At 41.1% G+C, this 23,691-nt stretch overlaps 1 protein-coding gene across 1 annotated transcript in view; it reads left to right on the top strand.

Annotated features, from left to right (window-relative positions):
* The window catches only part of PRPS2 (phosphoribosyl pyrophosphate synthetase 2), a 91,867-nt gene extending 68,547 nt beyond the window's left edge, over window positions 1-23,320 (top strand). The window contains exons 3-7 of the mRNA XM_077482545.1: window positions 8,009-8,107; window positions 11,106-11,230; window positions 14,848-15,021; window positions 17,599-17,758; window positions 21,778-23,320. Coding sequence (XP_077338671.1) covers window positions 8,009-8,107; window positions 11,106-11,230; window positions 14,848-15,021; window positions 17,599-17,758; window positions 21,778-21,870 — 651 coding nt within the window. The 3' untranslated portion in view covers window positions 21,871-23,320. The remainder of the gene's footprint in view (window positions 1-8,008; window positions 8,108-11,105; window positions 11,231-14,847; window positions 15,022-17,598; window positions 17,759-21,777) is intronic.
* The last annotated feature ends 371 nt before the right edge of the window (window positions 23,321-23,691 follow it).

The following is a 23,691-nucleotide window of genomic DNA, read 5'->3' as shown; positions in this document are numbered from 1 at the left end:
GTCTGCGAACTGGTTTCATCAGTATACGAGAGTTTCTTTCCTGTCCACCAAACTGATTTTTTTCTTTTTCCCTCCAACCTACCTCTACTTCCAGCTCATCTGGAAGCCCTGTTTGGGGCAGTACAGGGCCTGCTAGATAGTTGATAGTACACGTACCATCGCTGGAAAGGTTTCAGGGATTCTACTCCCAATCTGTTTTGTAGTCTCCAAAAAGAAAGAGGTACGTCAAATCCAGGACTTGAAGGCCCGCAACAGCTTTGTGAAAGTGCAAAGGTTCAGGATGGAATCGGTTCGCTCCGTGGTCGCTGCACTCCATCAGGGGGACTTCCTGGCGTCTCTGGATATACAGGACGTGTACTTGTACCCATATGCCTCAGGCATCAGGTTTCTGCGATTTGCAGTCTGGGAAGAGCACTACCAGTTTGTGTCTCTCCCTTTTTGGCCTGGCGTCACCACCCCGAGTCTTTACCAAAGTGTTTGCTCCAATTCTGTCACTGTTTAGGCAATGTGGGATCGCAATCGGGGGTTACCTGGATGACCTCCTTCTGAGATCAGCTTCCGCCTCAAAATTAAGGGAGGATGTAACAATCACCATGCAGACTCTCCGGTTGTTTGGTGCTGAACCTAAAGAAGTCTGTGTTAGTGCCGACTCGACACCTGGAGCGCCTGGGCTTGCTGTTGGACTCCTCAGAAGCGAGAGTTTCTCCCTTCAGACAATCTGCGGTGAAGTTGTCTATGAGCCACAGGTGGTCGTCGCTGCACTTCTGCATGTGCGTGCTGGGCCTCATGCTAGCCACTTTCAAGGCGGTACTGTATGCTCAATTTTACACTCGAGTCTTTCAGAAAGAGATTTTATCAAAATGGAACAAATATCAATTATCCCTGGATTGTCAAATTTGGGTGAGCCAGTTAGTCAGGGATTCCCTTCTCTGGTGGCTGAGGTCTCCGGCCCTTCAGTCCAGGGGATCGTTACTTCCGCTCCATTGGATGGTGATCACAATGGTCGACCAGTTGGGGGGGGGGGGGAAAGAGTGCTGGGAGTACAGTCCGCCCAGGGCCTCTGATCGCCAGAAGAATTCCAACTGATGGGCTCAAGCTTCAGGTTATCAGGATTTGCCTCTCCACATGATCAATGAGGCTACAAGGGCATCCAATCAGGATCCAGTCGGACAACGCCGGTGGCGTACGTCAACCATCAAGGAGGAACAAGGAGCTCAACTGCAGCACGGGAGGTCGCTCACATCCTCCCAGTGGGCAGAGCGACACGTGCTGGCCCTGTCGGCCATATAAATCCCGGGTGTAGAAACCTGCCAGGCGGACTAACTATGTCGTCAGATGCTGGACCCAGGGGAGTGGTGGTTGCATCCGGAGGTATTCAGGGTTCCTTTGCCTAACATGGGACACACCAGATGTGGACCTCTTGGCCCCTGGGCTCAAACAGAAGGTGCAGAGGTTTGTGTCCAGGACAAGAGACCCCTGGGAGAACACGTCAGGTGCGTTGGTGGCTCCATGGGGCATTATCGGCTGATTTATGCCCCACCCCAACATCTACCACATCTGGTGCGTGTAGTGGGGGCTGAGGGGATTCCAGTAATTTTGATTACCCCAGATTGGTCTCGGCGTCCTTTGTACGCCGACCTCGTACGACTGGTGGCGGATGTTCCTTGGCAGTTACCGCTGCGAGAGGACCTTCTATCACATGGTCCGATACTTCATCCTGCTTTAATGGCATAGCTGTTGTAAACCAGGTGTTAAGGGACCGAGGTCTGTTTAGACTCTGCAATTTCCACTATGCTGAGGGTATGGAAGTCTAGGAAGATTAACCATCGTACGTGGAAGGCTTATATCTCCATGTGTGAGGAGATGGGGTGGCGTCCGCACTTATTCCGTTTCCAGGTTCCTGCTGTTTTTGCAGCGAGGAGTGGATCAGAATTGTACAAAGTTGACGTAAGTGCATCTTCGGATGCTTGTTTTGGCCGCAAGGTTTTGCAGACGACTGTGTAAGGTTGCAAATTGTGCTTTCTTAAGTTTTGTTGTGAATGCATCTTTTGATGGCGGCCATTTAAAATGTCAACTTCTCTATTGAGGTGTTCCTGTTGTTGTGGGTGAAGTTGTTTTGCTGTTTCCACCCCTCGTTTTTTGACACTGGGGGTGTCCCTAAGGTCAATAATTAAAGGAGCTGTGTCTGTCAATGAAGGAAAGAGAAAATGTGATTTTTTTTTTTTTTTTTTTTTTTTTGTACTGACCGTAAAATCCTTTTCTCTGAAGTTCATTAAAGGACACAGCACCCACCCCTCCTATTTCTGTGTGTACTGCTTTTTGACTAACTAAACTGCAGGAAGCAGGGTGAGGGGTTATAGACAGAGGGACCGCCCCCTGGGCGGTGCTGCACAGTCTTGTTGTTTTTACATGTTCTGCCTAGTGCTCTCCTGAAGGTGGCATGATAACTCTAAGGTCAAGAATTAAAGGAGCTGTGTCCGTCTATGAACGACAGAGAAAAGGATGTTGCGGTGTGTACAAAATCCCATTTTTCATGTGTCTTCAGTCCCATTTGAGCCATGCAAAATGCATGGCTCAGATTGCACTGCACAGAATCGCATGTGATTTTTCACAGGAATGCGTGTGCGATTCCTGTGTGAATAACATGCAGTGTGTACCGGAGCTTAGAGTTGCAGCATTTTCCCCTTTTTAGTGACAGTGTAAGTATAAAGTGTGTATCTGTAGCTAAAACTGTGTCCGAGTCCCATGAGGCAGATGCACTTTTTTTATTTATTTTTTATTTTTTCCTTTCTCATACACAACAGGAAGTTAGAGGAAATCTCTTCAAAGGAAGTTAATCCTCTTTAACAGTAGTTACTGGCACAAGTATCCCCTTTTGGAAGACTTCCTTTCTATTTCAGATTCAACCCCAGTTTTTTCTTATTTTCACTCCTGATGACAGGTCACCAGAAGAAATGGAGAGCGTGAGAATCCCCAGTGGATTCAGACAGCAGTAGACACCCAACTGTATCCTAAAGGCAAAAATAATTTGGCTTTAAATGCAATTTTTGACAGCAACATATATATGTTCTGTTGTACCATATTTGTTCTAGTGATAAATTTACAGAAGTTCCAAAGCATGCTGCTTCAGGAACCAAAAGCCATTTATACCTGTTTACTGAAAAATCAAATATTTTACCATGTGAATTGATGTGGTTTAAGGAAACCAGATAACCAATCCCAAGGTCTTTCCTTCAAGAGCAACCTTTACTCTAGTACTATAATAATGTTTAACCTTTAGCTAGGGGGAGAGAAATTGCTGCCAGTTTACTATACAAACTTGGAGAATTGTGTCATTTTCTTTTTACCTGCACAAACATTTGGCAGTTTACAGTTATAGCCTTGCTATGAAAATTGTGAGAGCTGGTCTGTAGCCAAAGTACATGATATTCTCACAGAGGCCAAGATGTCACATGGCACGCGTATGTCAATATTTCCAAGCAGTAATGTCATGTGCACTGTTCTTTCTTATGCCTATTTATGATTAGGGAAGGTCAATTGGGAAAAAATTGTTTATGAAAGAAAAAATATTACTGCGTAATATTAATTGGAAACCTTTATTGCGCTACAGATGACTATGCAGGGAGTTTGTTTTCCTCCCATATTGGGACAGTTTTATAAATGATTCACACTGGTTATGTCTAAAATAACACTAGCTTGTTTCTGACGGAATCCCAGCAGTCTGTCTCTAAAGACTATTTTTGAACCATCAGTCTCCTGCCCCAGCCACAAATCATTCTGCTGGTCATTTAGGGCAGCAGTCCCCAAATTTTTTGGCACCAGGGACTGCTTTTGGTGTAGACCATTTTTCCGGGGGGTTGCACGCAGGGGTGTTTAGTATCCCGTCCCCCTTTTTACATCTTCGTTCCACCTTCTTCCTTTTTTTTTTTTTTTTTTTTTATTGTATTTTTATTCAATTTCAAAGAAAGTACAAAATAATCAAGCAATGAAATGATCAATAGGCAGAAATAAACATAGATTATAACATAAATGTTAACTACAGAAGTCAGATATTAATGTCCACAGATGCAGGTACAAAAGTGAACTGCATAACTGTTACAGTTAAAGTAAATAACATACAGTTTATGAAAAACAAAATTCAGTACGACAATAGGCCGGAGGCCAGAGAAAGACAAAACAACAAAACGGCCATAAGAACATCATGGTGAATCTCAGGGGAAGGGGAGAGGGTTACCCGGACTAGTACATATAGAAAGTTAATGGGAGGGGGAAAGATGGGTGCAGAGGCCGGAAAGGAGGTCCTACCACCTGCAACTACGGCCATTAAGAGTGTACAGACGGGGGACCCAAATTCCGATCGATCCCAGGGTTCCCTGACTTTATCAAACTGGGAAACCAAGTCATGTACCAAGGCCGTCAGGTACTCCATTCTCCATATCTCTGACACCAATTGGAGAAATCTAGGCTGGGCGGGGGGGGGGGGGGGGGTTGGAGGGTTGCGCCAAACAACCAGCATAATGGTATGAGCCTCTAGGCAGCTAATAGAATATATGAGATGAGTCGGTATTTTTGGGTAGGCCTGGGATAGGGAGACCTAATAAGCAGTATAGAGGGTCAATCGGAAGGGACATCCCCGTCACCCCCATCACCAACGATCCCACCTCTAACCAAAAAGGACGTGTCAGGGAGCACTCCCAGAAGATGTGGAATAGTGACCCAACGTCGAGCCCACATCGCCAGTTCGTTCCACCTTTTAAAGCAGTTCCGAGGGACTGCGCTGTAATGGGGCCCTGATATAAAGGGGGACTGCACTTTAATGATTATTTGGAGACTCCTGATTTATGGTCATTACAGCTACAGATATACCCCCTAGTTAAAGTGATACTAAACTTACAATGTTTGAGTGCCATCATCCCTTCAATTTATGTATAAAGATCATGCCACTATTTATTTTAATAATAAAAAAAAATCTAAGTACTGTATTTATTGGCGTATAACTCACTTTTTCATCATGAAAATTGGGTTCAAATAGCACCTATTTGGCTTACACTGTGAAGGCTGATCCACCCCGGACGGGGTTCTACCTCTGGTGAGAGCAATCACATTAGCAGTCACCGAGCACAGCGAGCAGCAATTGCAGTCACCCTCCTCCCTCTCCTTTTTAAAGACACTCATAACAGTTTTTTTCACTATTTTTTCACAGTTTTTTTCACTGTTTATTATCATTATTATTATTCTTATAAAAAAAACTATTTTTGTCAGATTTTTCCAATATCTAACTTTTAATTTTTCAATTTTATATGGGCTAGTCATTACTATTTTTATAATTTTTTAGGCCGCTCACCTCTTTTGTTTTATTTTAAATCTCAATATTTATTATTTTTTATCCTTTCACGGGCCATTCGTCACTTGGTATTTTTATGTGAGCACTAATTGAGATATAATATACAAAATTGTTAATCATATATTTACTTATTTATTTTGGAGTTGTAATTGTGTATTTCAACACTCACACGTGTTTTTTTTCACTGGCACTTGCACTTTAATACTTAGATATAGGTATCGCATGTTTATTTATGGTTTATTAACATTTATAAGGAAGCATAAGAACATATATGTATAAATAATCATTGGAGAGTACTGTTGGGGATGAACAGATAGTTTTTACTTTTATTTAGGTTTATTCCATTTTATTTTATTACTTACCAGCAAGCTGGAAAATCTATATAAACCATAACCAATTATTAATTTTTCAAACCAAAACTGTATAGCGCCAAGTCTATTTCCCCTCCTCATTTCACTTTACTATTTTCACCCACACTGGGTGGAAATTGAATAGAGGCCGCTCATACTAAAATTACACTTAACTGCTCCATAGCGCGACCTTACTTCCTCCTCTTTCCTTATAAACAAAGAGCGATCATTTTGAAGATAAAGCAATATTTTTTTTTTACTTTCTGCTATATATTATACAAATCCAAAAAAAAAAGTAAACAAATTTCTTTATCAATTTAGGCCAAAATGTATTCTACCTATTTTTGGTAAAAAAATAAAAATAAAAATCCCAATAACCATATATTGGTTGGCACAAAAATTACACTGGCGGGGAAGGGGTTAACGGGTTGATCAAAGGGTTAAATGTGTTCCCTCAGCTTGTGTTCTGTGGGGAAGGGCTCACTGGGACAGTGCTGAGATCACTGTTCCCGATTTACTAGGAAGAGCAAATCCCAGTGTTGTTCCGTCAGAACATGGATCGGTCTTGTTTAAATGGGCAGATCCCCGCTCGGCCTCTGTACCGCAATCGTGGGCGTCCACAGTATCTCTTGTACTACAATGGCAGGCAGTCAGGAAGTGGTTAATCATTACTGTTCAGAGATCTCATGACATTTTCCAGGTCTTTCTTGTCCCCAGAGAAGGAGGAATTTCTAGTACCTAGCTGATTGTGTGAATCTGCATAGCTTTGCTGGTCACATGACAAACACAGATGAGCTTTTGAAGACTAGCATGTTTCTATTAGTCACCACAAGATGGCAGTATGTATTAATGAATTTTCACAGCAGTGATTGCGTATTCTGTAAATGCATTTTCTTAAAGCCAAATTCAAGGGAAAAAATCACTTTGTAGATTGGTTCAGCTTATTTATCTCTAATGCAGTATATACTACCTCCAGATTGCCCGGAGATGCTAAAAATCTCGTCTTTATGGCAGATTTACTATTGACTTTGCTTTTACAGGGACTGCTGCTGTGACTTATTTCCTACAGTCATTGATGAAACACCTTGTATACTATTGACAGAATGCAAGGTATTCTGTAATTGGACAAGGGGAAAAGAGGGGTGGATGAACAGGGACCATCTTGTCCAATCACAAAATGCCTTGGACTCAGCAGATCTCCCATTACATGTTACCTGCAATATACTATGAAGGGGGGTATATACAAGATCAGTCACCCTTCACAAGGAGAGAGCTGCATTGACTGGTCTGCATTACAGGAAACTTTTTTGCATGGAGGGAAAATACAGGAGCTGCTTCATGCTGGTTTACTGTGCAGGTATGGGCTTTACATCCTCCACCTGTCAACAGCTCCTAATGGTCGAACACAAGTTCCTTAAAGGTTCACGCAAATGTAGAAGCAGAACATAACCGCTGCTTGGTTCTGCATTGAGGTGCCTTTGTTGTTTGGGGCTTACTTTACCAATTCCAACAGAACTTTTTAAATGTTTAGCTACTAGTTTTTATAAAGCGGGCAATCTTCATCTGTATGCAAGAAAACCCAGCCTTCATATCAGCTGGTCAGGGTTGGTAAAATTTGTGCCGGTCATACATTTTTGTGTTCTTGGGCTGTTGTTTTTTTGTTTCCGATCGGTGCTTTGTTTCACTGGGTGCTGCAAAGCTCCAAAGTGAATGCAGACTTTGGCATCTAGTGGTTGTGTTTCTACAGCAGCCACTCACTTCATTTGCTTTGCAGAATGTTGAGAACTGGACCTACATGGATATGTACTTTACAAATGTGTAAGAATGTGCGCTGCTATGCTCGGATATAGCCTGGTATTATTGCAAACACTAGTAAATCGTATGGGTGTTTGTTAAAAGAAGAAAAAAAGATGCTGACATTAATGAACAGGCCTAACTGCGATGTAGGAATGGTGATGGGTAAACTCCAGATTAAAGTAATGCTAATTTACAGCAAACATATTCTTCAAGCATTATCTTGGACCTTTCACGTGTGACGCACACTGGCATTTTTTTTTTCCTTATTTAGGGAGGCAAAGCACTGCATATGTTAGAGGGACCCAAGTCTTAGCCAGTGCATCACTTGACACATGTTAAGGCTTTAAGTCTGTCCGCAAGCAATGACAGGACTAAATCTGTTTCTGATAGTGAGCACCAGGTCCTATCCCCTTTTATATTTTACGTTGAAGGTGTATTAAATGTCTGTGTGAGTCCTTTCTGCTAGGTTTATTAATTTTGTTTTCATATCTCATTGGTAATACTTTTATTTATACAGAGTCGGGCTCCTATATCTGCCAAGCTAGTTGCAAACATGCTGTCTGTAGCTGGAGCTGATCACATTATCACCATGGATCTCCATGCTTCCCAGATACAGGTATGATTCTTTCTCAAACATACACATCACGATGTTGTGTTTTTCTCGCTTGTTTCTTCTGTTTAAAGCAGTTCTGCACCTAAAAAAAAAAAATATTAAAAGCCAGCAGCTACTAATATTGCAGCTGCTGACTTTTAATAAACTGACACTTACCTGTCCCAGGGTCCAGCGATGTCGGCAGCAGATGACGAGCGATCGCTCATCTCTGCTGCCCCGCAGCCATCCTCTGTCAGGGAATCAGGAAGTGAAGCGTTGCGCCTCCACTGCCCGGTTCCCTACTGCACATGCGTGAGTCACGCTGCGCGTCTCTGCTGGTCCCCGCTGTGTCCTGGGAACTGTGTGTTTCCCAGAGCACAACGGGGGGGGGGGGCGCGCATCTGCGGCGGTCTGTCCCGGAAGTGGCTGCAGATACCTGGATTATCCAGGTAATTGCACCCCCCTCCCCCTGAAAGGTGCTGATTGTGGCACCGGAGGGGGGGAGGGATCAGATTAGCGGAACTACCACTTTAGGGTGGAGAACCGCTTTAAACTATGGTTTAGTTCACATAAATTTCTATATTGGCTGAGCTTGTATGTAACTGTATTTTGAAGAAGTCATGGGAGCAGCCAGGTGCCAAACTTAATTTACAAAGTGCCCTTGAGAGGGCTAAGCAATCTTGCTCAACTTTTGTTTCAAGCGCAATTGGCCGGGTAGTCTTCTACAAGCCATTTTTTTTTTTTTTTTTTTTTTTTTTTTTATAAAAATTATACAAGCCAGTGAGAAACAAAATGCAAAATGTCATTTTATTGTGAATCTAAAAAAGTCAGATTCCATGACTATATTTTATATAGCTGTCTCTTCTATTCTTGGCCTCATTTTATACGGTGATACTGGCTAGGAAAGGCCTTTTTGTTTTTTGGCCTGCCAAAGTGTGTGAATTGTGAAGCTGGAAAATCTACTGTGTTTTGCAATACATAAACCATAAAAGGGGAAATGTACAGAGCTCAAGCTTTATACAAAGGTGACCGATTTTATTTGATCCAACTGTAGATCTTCTTCTTTTTTTTTTTTTTTTAAGTTTCACATTTTTACTGGGAGTTTGACTTTGGGACCTTATGAGTCCTTCCTAAACATTTTTTTCTCTTGTCCAATGAGACTGCTCCAGTCACCAAATTGGAAAGGAAATTGTTATTGGATGGGATGCAGAAGTATCTTGGAAGTCAAGACCCTTGTAAGGCCCCTTTCACACTGAGCAGCAGGGGGTGTCAGCAGTAAAGCGGCTTTATTTTTAGCTGAAAAGAGGTGAAATCCGCCCACAAATTGCCACCGGTATCGCAGCCCCGCCCCATTGATTTCAATGGGGAGGAGCGGTGAGTTCACCGCTTCAAAGAAGCTGCTGGCAGGACTTTTTTTTTTTTTAACGCCCTGCCAGCGCACCGCTCCAGTGTGAAAGCAGCCGTTTTTTTCAGGCGCGATACAGGCACTATTTTATCACTGTGGCGCCTCAAAAATGCTGACAGTGTGAAAGGGGGCTTGGAGTAGTGCCAACTTTTGCATTAGCACTACTCTAACAAGGGTCTTGACTTTTGAGATACACCTGCATCTCATCCAATAACCGTTTCCTTTCCAATTTGGTGACTGAAGCAGTCTCATAAAAACAAATAGTTGACAGGTGCCTTGCAAAGGTGTCCTGAGGTCTACTATATACATTTCCGACACTGACAGGTTAATTTGTCTCCAACAGGGGGGATTTGATTTAAAGCAAATGGATTTTAAATCACTAGTAAAAAGGCTTTATTTAAATCAACTCTATTTAAATCATAATTTTTAAAGAGAAACTGTCATCTCTGTCCTGCAGCAGCTCCTCCTCTGACCCGCTGTTAACTCCCCAACAGTCCCATTCACTTTATTGGGATGGCTGGTGATGCAGCTGTGACACAATAAAGTGGGGGGCATAGCAGCAGGTGAGTGGATGCCCACAAAGGGGTGCTGCCATGATGGATATGAAATGTAAGGTGCTCTTTAAATGTAAGGACTTATTCTTGCTGGTAGTTCCTTTTAATATTTGCAAACAAAATTAAGGTTTTCTATTTAGACTAATAAGCTGTCGGGTTACTAAAACAGAAATATCAGAACCGATTCAATCATACAGTTTGTAATGTAATTTTGAAAAACAATGGGATAAAGTAATATTCCTGAACTTTGTTTTATCTCATGATTACTGTGAATTTGTGTGAATGCATCAATGCAGTGCATGTTCTGAGCTTGCAGCGCTTGGATTCATTGAATGAGTTTATAAAAAGATTTTTATCCACCTTGGTCTCCCAGGTTACACTTTAGGTCGTAAAAGGGCTAGTATATTGTACATGCCTCTACAATGACTACATGACTGCCTATGCCAGATGATATGACCAGTTATTTTTGTTTGTCATTTCCATGACAGATTAGTCAGGAGCCTGTATATCTTATGGTTTGCAGATGAGATCTAACAACCTAATCTTGCCTATAAAGGTTTGCGTTCTTCAGCTAGACAGCAGTGAACAGATTTGAGGTGTGTGTGTGTGTGTGTGTGTGTGTGTGTGTGTGTGTGTGTGTGTGTGTGTGTGTGTGTGTGTATATATATATATATATGTTGATGTATGTATCTTGAGAGTTTGGATCTAGGATAGATCATGTTTTATGTTTTTACATCCATCACAGAACCTTCAAAACACTAAAGTGGGATATTTAGCATATTAATGACTACTATGGGGTATATTTATTAAGCAGCAAATGGGACTTTATACCAACATTCACTGATGGTGAATCAAATGACTGTCTGATTCACCTGCATTTAATGTTTGTTAAATGACAGAATAACCACTTTATAAATCTGCCCTTATTTGTTAAAGCTTAGGTCTGATTGTTTGCTGTGTGTCCATTGTTCTATTTTGGCTTTGAATAAATTGCTGCTGTTTTTGTTTCAACTGTCTTGTTATATAAATGTGTGGTGTAGTTATTTCATTTTGTGTTTTTCAGGGTTTCTTTGACATTCCTGTAGATAATCTGTATGCTGAACCAGCAGTACTGCAGTGGATTAGGGAGAACATCCCTGAATGGAAGAACTGCATCATTGTATCTCCTGATGCCGGTGGTGCCAAAAGGTACTAGCTTTATTCTAGGATTAAACACATACTGACCTACAATGGAGTTATCTGGAATTTATACAATTAAAGTGGCACTAAACCAATAAAATCAATTTTTTTCCCCCCAAAATAGATTTTTATTGGTATATTTTAATTGCAGGTTCAAGGTTATGTACAATCTGTTATACAAAGTGAAAGGAGTAGCATTAACATAATATAGCAGTACATCTTTTCAGATGATGAAACCGCTAATGTATAGCAAACACATTAAGTCCAGGAATGCAATGAGAAAAATGGAGAACATAAAAACAGGTAACATAGGTGATTTGTGTCAGTCGCTACTCAATTGGATGGAGGGAAGGGGTACCTCCACCCGGACACCCCTGTCGGGTGCTAGACTGTCCGTGTGCAGGTATTCCCCACCCCCCTGTAGATTAACTTTCAGAGTTGTATAGCAGGGATTTACAAGGAGTAAACATTAACAGTTGTTGGGGTGTAGTAGAAATTGAAAGGGATTACATCAGAGTTAGGGGTAGAACGTCTTAACCATAAAATTCTTATTTATTATCGAACATCTATGACTAGTGATATTTAGATTAACATGGTAAATGCATATGGCCACCATGTGCTTTAAAAAGATGTGCATTTTAACCATTTCAGCCCCGGAAGAATTTACCCCCTTCCTGACCAGAGCACTTTTTTGCGATTCGCCACTGCGTCTTTTTAGCTGACAATTGCGCAGTCGTGCACCGTGGCTCCCAAACAAAATGTACGCCCCCCCACAAATAGAGCTTTCTTTTGGTGGTATTTGATCACCCCTGCGGTTTTTATTTTTGCACTATAGACAAAAAAAGCGACAATTTTGAAAAAAACGCATTTTTTACATTTTGCTATAATAAATATCCCCAACTATTTTTTTTCCTCTGTTTAGGCTGATACGTATTCTTCTACATATTTTTGGTAAAAAAAAAAAAATCGCAATAAGCGTTTATTGGTCTGTTTGCCCAAAAGTTATAGCATTTACAAAATAGGGGATAGTTTTATGGCATTTTTATAATTTTCTTTTTTTTTTCTCGTGATTGCGACATGGCGGACACATCGGATATTTTTGACACATTTTCGGGACCATTGTCATTTATACAGCAATCAGTGCTATAAAGATGCATTGATTCCTGTCTAAATGAGACTGGCAGTGAAGGGGTTAGCCACTAGGAGGCAGCGTAGGGGTTAAGTTTGTCCTGGGGGGGGGGGGGGTGGGGGTGGGCATGGCTACGTGCAGAGATCAGTGACACTGTCACTAGGCAGAACAGGGAGATGTTGGCATCTCCCCGTTCCTCCCCGTGAGACTATCGCAGGTATCCCCGCGGCGATGGAGTCCGCAGGACCCACGGCCCGACTCACAGGGCTTGGCACGCCGGCCGCCTCTTGAAGGGCAACGTGCAGGTATGTTTGCCTGTACAAGCCCTTCTGCCGATTGTATGTCGGCGTGAGGTGGTCAGTGAGCAGTTAACACAGTAGATTTGATTCCAAATGTGAATTGCAGGCAGGTAGAGATTTTTTACATACGTTTGATCATCTTTCAGGGGGCCTTAGAAATGCGATTTTATCTATAAGCGATACAGTGAATGTATTAGATTGCAAGCTTCTTGACGGTAGGGACCGATGTGAATGTATATCTAAAGCGCTGCATAAAATTGACAACGCTATACAAGTACCTTGAATAAAAATAATACAGTATATAATGTGTGTGCTAGGTTTTATAGTCCAAGCATAATTTAACAAGCTGAAGTTAGAAGCTGATTGGTTCCAGTGCATCAGTTTTATTAAATCTCCCCCCCGCCGTTTATACAGCACTGACAGAGGGCGCATGAAATAGTGAAGCTTGGTAGAGCTGCACAATTGTTAAAAAATCTCAATTCACCCCCCCCCCCATGATCTATATTGCTGAGTTTGCTGATTCTTTCATATAACAAGAGACTATCTGCTCACTCAGCTGTCAAGAGAAAACATCCGGGCAGTCTGCCAAGTTTAGAATGAGATGTTGTAACTAGCCTTCCTCTTTAGATCAAAGGGATACACTTATTTAAAAAAAAAAAAAGTTTTCAACAACTATAAATGCAGGAAGTTTAACCACTTAAAGTCTAAATCTTTTTGATACTTTGATACTACCAAATCAATATTTTTTGCTCAAATTACTTGAACCCCCAAACATTATATAAATTTTAGCAGAGACCCTAGGGAATAAAATGGCAATTGCTGCAATATCTTATGCCACACTGTATTTGCCCAGTGGTCTTTCAAGCGCAATTTTTGGGAGAAAATACATGTCAATGAATAAAACAAAAACGCAGCGAGAATCATGATCTATCTTCTAAGCAAAAAAATTGTTGTTCTCATTTTAGCCAGAATTGTACAGCTCTAAAGCTTGGTCCCTACCCCCCATAGGTTAATGTTGTAATGTGCTAGTATTGCATTGCTTAGAAAAATTAAAACTGATCCCTCCAGCTTTGCGCTGTCACCACAGACTGGGAAGCCATCTTCACCTGGTCTTCTGTATGGGTTTGCGGGCTCTGGATATTTAAACGGCTGAGCCAGAATGATGCCACTCCTGCAGCGCAGCTCTCCATGGATGGCATGCTGCCCATTGAGCGTGCAGTGCACATATGCTGTTGATGTCACCGGCTTCTACACATGTAAATATCTCCTGAACAATGCACATTTAGGAGATATTTAGTGTACCTGCAGGTAAGTATTGTTTTTAGTTGTGCAAGAGTATGACTGTTTCCATTTTGTAGGGTTGAACAATTGCGCTTGTAAAATGCCCTATAAGTTTACTTTGCATGAACTTTAGTAAAACAAAAGCAAGCACACCGGCTCATAGTGCAGTTACCTTTTATTAACCAAACTATTAAAAACAAAGTAAAAAGTTGCACTCAAAAATGGGGGCTTATATCGAGCATGACATGGAAAGTGGTTACTTTGTATTCCCCAGCATGGTGTCTGAGCTGACAGCTCTCTGATTCCTCAGAACACTGCAGGTGTAAGTACCCACTGGTGGTGTTTGAAAGCAGCAAGGTTTTGGATTTCAGTTACCCGGTTTAAACTATTTTAAATTTTTAATTTTTTCCACTATGGACTTATCCTTGCAGTGATTTTAGGCGTTGGCACAATCACTAGATGTAGATATTTTTTTAGCATTAACTTAAGTGCATATGACATTGCCCAAGCACTAAGATATCCTTTAAACGGGACAATTCTAGGTTAAAACACACGCCCCTGGACTTACCTTCCTCTTTTTTCGGCCTTGCTGCAGAATTATGTGCACTTTTATCCGCTTTTATTTTCCATACTCAGAGTAGATACACAATTCCAATTTTTACCACTAGAGGTCTCCAGTCTCCACTGCTGCCTGATGTGTATCTTGATCTGTGTGTGTATATATGTCAAAAATGTCAGAAACCAATGCTACTATAGTTCTCCCATGAGAATATATACTTTTATGCATCATACCCAAAAATTACTTGTAGCAGTATATTTAGAACTTGATATATGAATATTTGATATGTTAACATCATACAGAAAAAAATAAATATATATATATTTTTTTTTAACCTTAATCCTGCTGTCTTTCACAGGGTGACATCCATTGCCGATCGACTGAATGTTGAATTTGCCTTAATTCACAAGGAAAGGAAAAAAGCCAATGAGGTGGACAGGATGGTATTAGTTGGAGATGTGAAAGATCGGGTTGCAATTCTTGTTGATGACATGGCTGACACATGTGGTACTATATGCCATGCTGCTGACAAGTAAGTAATGGCTTCTCTTCAATAAACACCCATACTACTGTGCTGGAATGTTAGTTTCCTGTTGACGTAAAGTCTGTATTCAGGCAGTTTTGTCCTAGCATCTGATTATCCTTGTAACTGGCCTCTTCAAATTATTCAGTTTATATTTTTGAGGTTGTCTGACTGTGTGTGTTTTATTTTAGTTTTAAAATGAAGAATAAGGTGCTATTGAAACTTGGACCCAGACAAGTTTAAAGGACAGGATTCAGTTTCATGGTACTAAACAATCCCAGAGGAGCAGGGTGACTATTTTAAGACAGATTTTCTAAAGGCGAATAGACTGTGCACTTTGCAAGTGCCGTTGCTCCAGAGCTTAGTAAATGAGCAGAAGCAATTCAATCATATGCAAGCAAAAATTCAATTATTTTTTTTTTCCTTTGCACGTGATTGGGTATGCCTTGCAAAGTGAAGCACTACCTCATTTACTAAGCTCTGGTGCAACTTCACTTGCAGAGTGCACAGTCTATTTGCCTTTAGTAAATAATCCCCTATGATTTAATGGACTAAATCTTTTTAGCAGTGTTGTGATACCTAATTTTAATGCTGCACTTTGCATTGTTTTAGAAAAGGTCTTTTTTATTTCTTTTTTTTTTCACGGTTATTTCTCTTGAAGTAATAGTGTTAAATCTTGATGTAAAAGAAAAATGTTAACGCTTTATCATTTAAAGTGTATGGTCACTTTCATTATCATTGCTCATTTGCTCTTCTTCCTGCGATCTAGGAAAAATGCTAATATGATGGGTGTCCTTTTCTGAAGCTCATGTTTCCAGCAGCATGGCTTGACTCTGTGTTTGCATTCATCTTTGCTGTAACCACGCTATTCCTGGGCACCACTAGAGGGTGCTGTGTGCCGATAAGGAGATCTGCTGTACTTTGAGCTAAATGAGTAGTCCAACTCCTAGAAGCACTTTTTTGTTTGGTTTTGCTTCAGGCCATTTGGCTTGAAACTTCAGAGAAAGTAACCCATAAAATAAAATTTTTTCCAGAGGATACTGGGACAAGTAACAAATGTAATTTTTTAAACAAAAGTGGCAGTACTTTTACAAATAGGCAAAAAAAACAAAAAAGTTAGGTAGTTGTGAAGAGACACATGAAAGACCTGATATTTCTGTACTTTATGGACCACCACTTGTAATCCTCAATCTTTATAAATGCTGCTCTGCTTCCACCCTGAAGCAAGTAGGGTAATAAAACCGAAGGATTGGCCATGAAAACTGACATTTAGACCCCTTTCACACCACACCGCCCTTTGCATTGGCGGTAAAACACCGCTATTTTTAGCGGTGTTTTACCGCCAGATTTGCGGCGCATTTCGGCCGCTAGCGGGGCGCTTTTACCCCCGCTAGCGGCCGCGAAAGGGTTAAAATCGCCGGCAATACGCCGCAATAGCAGCGTTTTGCCGGCGGCATTACAGCGCTGCCCCATTGATTTCAATAGGGAGCAGCGGTGGAGGAGCAGTAAACACACCGCTCCTTCACCGCTCCAAAGAAGCTGCTGGCAGGACTTTTTTCTGACGTCCTGCCAGTGCACCGCTGTAGTGTGAAAGCCCTCTGGGCTTTCACACTACAAACAATGGTGCAGCTTCTTTAGGGCGGATTGCAGGCGCTATTTCTAACGCTATAGCGCCTGCAAAACGCCCTGGTGTGAAAGGGGGGTTACAGGTGAGAGCTAAGCAGGTGCCTATATGCTGTCATTTTACTACACACCAGTTTTTTGCCTTCTATAAAATGTGAACTATCTTTTATTTTCAGCAATTTTTCTCTACAACATATGACATTTATATTAAAGGTATAGTTCACCTTTACCAAAAAAATCTGCTTATGCAGATAAGGAACGTCTGTAGATGAGAACAAATTCTGCATCTGACTAAAGTTGAGTAATGCCCTTGCAGTAGGTGAAGGCCATTTATGCACCTCATGATGCCTGAATGGAAAACACCCAGGACATTGCTATGGATGTTGCTAAGAGATGCCTTGGTGTTACTGTTCACTTTCACCATCACAGAAGTGAGCTTTCTCTGATTCACACTCCTTTGCATACGCTCTGAGCTCACGTTTGAGAGTTCGCTCCTGTGATGGTGGGGATGAGTATCATGGAAATGATCCAGTTGGGCTCCATGAGGCATGTAAATGGCCTATGCCTAATGAGGGTGTTTTTTTTTTTTTTTGTTTTTTTTTTTAACTACATCTGCTTTTATCTGCTTCGGCAGTTTTTTTGGTAAAGTAGAACCAACCTGTTAAATCCTTTGAGAATAGAAATAGGAGAGCTGACTTGTGAGTGCAAGCTCCTTGGCTTTTTCATGCTCCTGACTTCACTAACCAAAGAGCAAGTATGCAGGAGAGTAATTCAAACTTCACTGACTACTTGTTTGGGTCCAGTGAAACCAGTGAGAGCCAAGATTAGAATGACAGCTGTAGAACCAGCATCTTCAGAACCAAGTCAGCAAATGTGTTTTTGTTCCTTGCCGTTTCCCTTTAAAAGTATAATCAAAGCCTGTATTCTATATTTGTTTTAACGCCTCAGCATTTTTGGTTCTAGGTTGCTTTCTGCTGGAGCGACAAAAGTTTATGCAATTTTAACACACGGCATTTTCTCTGGACCTGCCATTTCTCGGATAAATAATGCAGCGTTTGAGGCTGTTGTGGTTACCAACACGATACCCCAGGAAGATAAAATGAAGCATTGCTCAAAGATCCAGGTACTAACCTGTTCAATATAGATGAGTTTCATTTCCCTTTGTGTTCTATTCACTGGAATGATGTTTCTGCAACTGCTTTCTTCTTGGGTTATTACAGTAAGATGCATCGTTACATGAAAAATGTTTAGATTTAATTGACTTTAAGTTGGTTGTTTGCCAAAACTTTTCTTGTTGGAAAGAATGAGGGATTGGAACCTCCTGTAAAGTTTTTATTGGTGTTCCCACTGAATAGATTCACCTGCTCTTTTTCTTGATGACCATTATCTCTTGAGACAAAAAAGCATGATCCATGATTTAACGGTTTTCGCCGGAGCATGAGAACAGAAACGAGGATGCCTGTCTTGGTGGCAACTGTTGATTACCTTGTGTGTATTTAGCCTGCCCATACATGTTTCTAATCTCGGCTGGTTCCTGCTGAACTAGCCAAGATTGGAACGGTCTGTGACTGGCTTAAGAGAATTCTTATTTTTTTGGAGGTTTCATTGCTTTTCTGTTTGTATTCCAATGGAGAGATTTCTCTGCACTTGTCCCAGAGACAGACATCAAAAATAGACTGTTGGATTTTATTCCTTTCTTATTTCATCCAAAACGGAACCGTAATTATCCTTGCACTTTAGAGAATGCTTTTTGCAGCAAGCCTGTACAATCAGACCATAAAGATAGTCTTTTTATGTGAACTTGTGCTTTGCCTATACAGGGCAAAGCAACAGTATTACTTTCATCTGAGCGAGCTCCAGTTTACTTTAGTCAGAGCTTACTACAGACACTTTTCCCCCAACATGACTGTACCATCGTTTTAGCTATTGAACAATCAGGCACCCAGCACTGCATGTTGGACAAACAGGAAATATAAGTGTCAAAGGTGTAAAATTAACGTGATAAAGAACATATCATTTTTCAGGCCGATTTTAGTGACAGTTTTTTAGTTTTAGCCTCATTTCGTTTTTAATATGTTTGTCTGCGCTTCAGTCTCAGTGGTCACTTTATGTATGAATTTTCACTTGCCTGTTAGAGGGCAGTGGAGAAGATGGCAATTGTCAGACTTTAGGTGACCTGATTTATCCCTGCGGTGGCAGGTCCTGTATGTTTGTTTTTTTCCTGACCGGTTCAGGCGCTGGGATCAGTCTTTAAAGAACAGGAAAGGTCTCCTTTTTATATACTATTTTTTCCTTACTGTTCTTGCTTAAATCTTTATGCTATTAATCTTTTGTGTCTCAAATGCATAACAATACTACCATTATTTCAGTTAAATAGAGCACATCATCAAAAAAATTATTTTAAAGGGGCCCATCCACGTTCACATTTTTAAAAACGGCACTCTTAGTCCACTGATTTTGTCCTCTGGCTTTCAAACCGAAAACCCGTACAGCCTGTGCACCCGTGATCTAATGTTTGCCTCTGGCACTGGATCCCGTGCAGGTGTTCACCTTGGCAACGCAACATGTGTAGTCAGCAGCAAGTTTCTTTACATATCGCAGGGTATAGTTTATTCCTACCTAATCCAGATGCTGAAGACCCCATTGAGGGTAGGCCCATTATGACAGGCTTAGGCTGCACCTTTATCGTAGGACTAGCATCATGGACAGGCAAGACAGTCACCCTGTATCTCTGACCATTAATCTGAAAACCAGGTTATGTTTGAAACATATTGGCACCAAAATGCATTACTTAGAGCGAAGTCTTAAGTGGATGAACAGGTGTTGTATCACACCATGAGTCACACTCTTTACCACCATCCCACCTTACAGCCCTTATAAAGCATTCAGACACTTCTCTCTTCTCTTGGCACTGGATGATGGTCTACAACTGGGATTTTGCATTATCCTTCTGGACACACTTGCCTTGTATACAGCACTCTGCTTCATGAGTACCCCAAAGGGAAATACAATCAGTTGTAGCAACTGGTAGAAACTAGGTGAAAGAGCCATTGCAAAAGCTCAGGCCCACAGTCTCTCTGCCAAGAACACCCATAAAACTCAACCTCCGAGTGTGGAAGTTTCATTACTATCGGAGAAGGCCAACACCGATCTCTGCATCTGATGTTAGCTATATCCCTGTCGCACAGCAAGGTGACTAGCTGACTAAGGGTTCTTTCACACGGGGCGGATCAGTGTTGATGCGCTTGCTCAGCGGGGATCGCCGGTGTGATCTCCGCTGAGCAGGAAGATGACAGGTCTGTCTCTGCACACTGTGCAGGGACGGACCTGTCACAGCGCTGCTCTTCCCTATGGGAGATCGGGTGATGACGGCCCGCTGTGTTCGTTGTCATCTGATCCGATGACGAATGGAAAAATTGCTTTTTTCCTCCGTCACGCTTTTTTGGATCGGCTCGGATGTCAGCAGACGTGTCACCGCTGACATCCGATGCTCCATAGACCTCTATGGAGCATCCGTTCAGGTCCGCCTGAAAAACTGACAGGCGGACCTGAACGGATCATCCATGTGAAAGGGGCCTTAGGCAGTTTTCTGAATCTGTCACTCGGAACCATTTCCAGTAAAACATTCCCTTTTCCACAAGGCCACCTTCTGCCTTTGCGTCAGTCTCTGGCATTAACAGCATGTATGTTAGCACTCAGATTTAAATGTGGAAGCTAGGCCACACCCAGGCATATCCATAATATACCTAAAAGGATGGTTGCCCTTCTGTACAAACAGAGGTTTTTTGTTTTTAATTGAGCTCCCTATACAGAATCCCCCAGAACTTGGCCTTACTCCTTTTATATGGGCTGGTCTTACACCTGTCCTTTAATCAAGGAACATAAAAGAAAAGATATTAAAATAGGCAGAACAGAGTAGAAACCCTCTGGTTTCACTTCTGGCTCAACCCCCCCTTTCAGCACCTTGTGCTTATTTTGGATGTTAACATGGGTTTTGAAATTTGCCAACTGAATTTACTGAAAACACTGATTGGTGGATCTCTCCTTCAACTAGCCGCCTTACAGTTCTCATGCCACTGGCGCTCTGCCAGGACGAACCTTTCCACATTCTTTTTCTAGGAGTGGCATAGTACTGTTTAAAAACAATCGCTTCCAAAAAAAAAATTAAAAAACTTCTCTCCTATCCTACCCGCAGAATTTCATTAGTGGCATCCTGCCATTATCTTCACCAATTTATAAATTGAATTTGCCTACAGGGGCCTACTTCCCTTTCACTAATGCTTGTTAGGCATTATTGCAGGCTTTTTTCACACTTTCATTGGAAAGTTCTGGGCCAGTCCAATCATGCCCACCATTCTTCTTGTTCCACCACCTAGTCTACTAATTATGTCTGAATCTTACCAGGAATATGTCCAATTCTTGTCATTTGTAGCCCCAGCTACGTTGCTTGCAGCAGCACTGTGATGCTGGGTTGGTTAACACTTATAATTTGGGGCCTGTTGGTACAGTCCTGTTGCCTGTTTTTGCCCCATTCTTGTTCAATGTTTGGGAACATCCAAAGATGTATAAATGATTAAGACCAGAGGAATTTTGCCTTACCTGTAAATGCCATATATTGGCATACAGAACACAGGCCCTCCTTTTTTCTGTGCCTTGGTTACACTGCATTGCTTGCTACAAAACCGATGACTCAATTGGTGGGGAAGGGTTATAGAAGGGACACCCCAAGGGGATGTGTCCTTTATTCGATTTGCCAGTGTCCAGTCACCTAAAGGTACAAGCATATAACCAGGCTTTATGAATACCAAGTCTGTGTCCTGTACTCCAAGATGTGGAATTTACAGGAAAGTCAAAATGCCTCTTATTTTTACTGTTTTGCTTCAAGTACTTTAATCTATTAGTCATTTATTGTTGTATGATCAACATTAGGGCCAGATATGTACAGTGTGTAGCCAGGATAGGTACTGATTACCCACAGCAAACCAGTAAGTTTGCAACAGCCCTTGTTTTGAAAATTATTCTGGTTGGGTGCTAAAGGCAACAAGCCTTACACGTTACACTTTTTATATATGTGTCATATGAAAAACATTATTACTGAAATCAAGAAAACTAATTGTGTTTTTTGTTTTTTTTCTACATAAGGTAATCGACATCTCTATGATCTTGGCAGAAGCAATTAGAAGGACTCATAATGGCGAATCTGTGTCATATCTCTTCAGCCATGTCCCATTATAGACTGTTTTCTTCCCGCATGCAGCAGCCCTCTTGATCTTTCTTTCTTTTTTTTTTTAAAGCAACGTTAACCAAAAGCCAGATAATAAAAATGCCTCTTAGCAGTTTCAGATACTGTACCCTTCTCTCCCATCCTTGGAAGAGTGCAGCTTAGTGAGAAGATTTTTTGAATGCTTTGTTGATGGCCATGTTAAAAGCAACCTTGGGTTCTAGCTAATCTTACCTTTGTATTTAATAAAACCTCTGTGTATGTTTTGGATACATTACAGCTGTATACTTGCACAAGATGATTTATTGGTGAATGCCACCAGTTTGTTCTGACACTTTGAATGTTACCTTTTACAGTGAAAGGCTTTGGGAGGCTTGGGTTGTTTGGGAAGGGTAGGGATATGATGTAAAGCAATCCTATTTTGTACTGTATGCAGTTGAAATATTAATCTTAGCAGATGTCTCATATTTCGTATGTTCTTTCTAGACTGTAGGCTATTTTGTAGTGGACAACTTTCAACATTAGTAAAGCTGGCACATCGGTGTACTATTATGTTGCACTGTCTAGTTTCTTTCCCAATGCTGTTACAAGTTGTGTTGAGGTCCGTTTTATGTTCTATATTTTTCATGTTTCTGTCTTCTCTACCCATGATATTAAGTAAACATTAAAAGTGCAGGTGAAAGTAAGAATTGGCAGAACTTCAAATCTACCTAAAACATAAGTGGCCTTCGCTACATGCCCTTCGAAAGGCTAGAGTGGCTCTTGGAGATCATTGAGCTTTATAGATAAAAGTATACATGATGCAGATTTTTATTATTAGCAGGTCACCATAGACTTCAGCACACAAGTCCCGTTGAGTACTGAGCAAGGGCCTCTGGTGAGAAAGATACCAGGACAGTGACATGCTATGCATGTTCTATATTTTGTCACCCATTTGACTTTTGTTGACTAGGGACTATGGCAATAGTTGAGTAGTTGTTCCATAGAGATTAGTGGGCTCCTCATGAGAATTTTCTAGTAACCTCCATTTCTGAATAACAATCCATGTAAAAGCACTGGGCATCCAAGTTGTTTGGGTATAATAAAAGTATTCAGAGGAGTGCTGAATTTCCATGGAACACATAGACTATGCATACATCAGGAAATATGTTACCTATTGCTCCTCGCTTATAATGTGCGCAGTTCAGTATATTGTTATGATGCAAATCTACTGTATGTGTTAAGATGACAATATATGAATACAAAGATGCATTGTCACAAATGCTAACTGAAATGTTGGAATATGAATAAACGAACGCGACATCGTGTTGTACCAAAGCTGACACAAGACCGAGCTGCACAATGTATCATCTCTTGTTTTTATATGTTTTGTTTCTTCCAGATTGGTCTCTTGCAATTCATTTGACAAAAAATGACTTTTTTTGCTTAAACAATAAATTTAAGAGTTCTCTGTGGACCAATTTACCTTCTTGTTCAGTGTTTGTTTTTGTTTTTTATTTGTTTTTTTGGGGGAACAATAGCTTTCCATATAATAGTGACACTTCCTGAGTTTCTGTTGATTTTCTTCCTTATTTTCATGTTGGAATTTTAGGAAAATTCCACAGTGGTAGATCTATGGGAGATTCTATATGCTACTTTGTACGGTTTATGATGCAAAAAGTCCTGAAACTTCAGATATTTTATCATTTAGTGTATATTATTTTCAACATTATTTGTGAGCTGCTCTTATTTTCCCTAGAGATTTGAGCATTGTGTGTAAAAAGATGAATGCCCTTAACCTATATTAAGAGAACAGACTTTGCTCCACTGAACTCTCGTTTTTTGGTAAACTGAAA

Source organism: Lithobates pipiens, unplaced genomic scaffold (genome assembly GCF_037356315.1).
Source record: "Lithobates pipiens isolate NorthernLeopardFrog02 unplaced genomic scaffold, aLitPip1_a1.2 Scaffold_16, whole genome shotgun sequence".
Lineage (NCBI taxonomy): Eukaryota > Metazoa > Chordata > Amphibia > Anura > Ranidae > Lithobates > Lithobates pipiens.
This window is presented reverse-complemented; position numbering and strand designations above follow the sequence as displayed.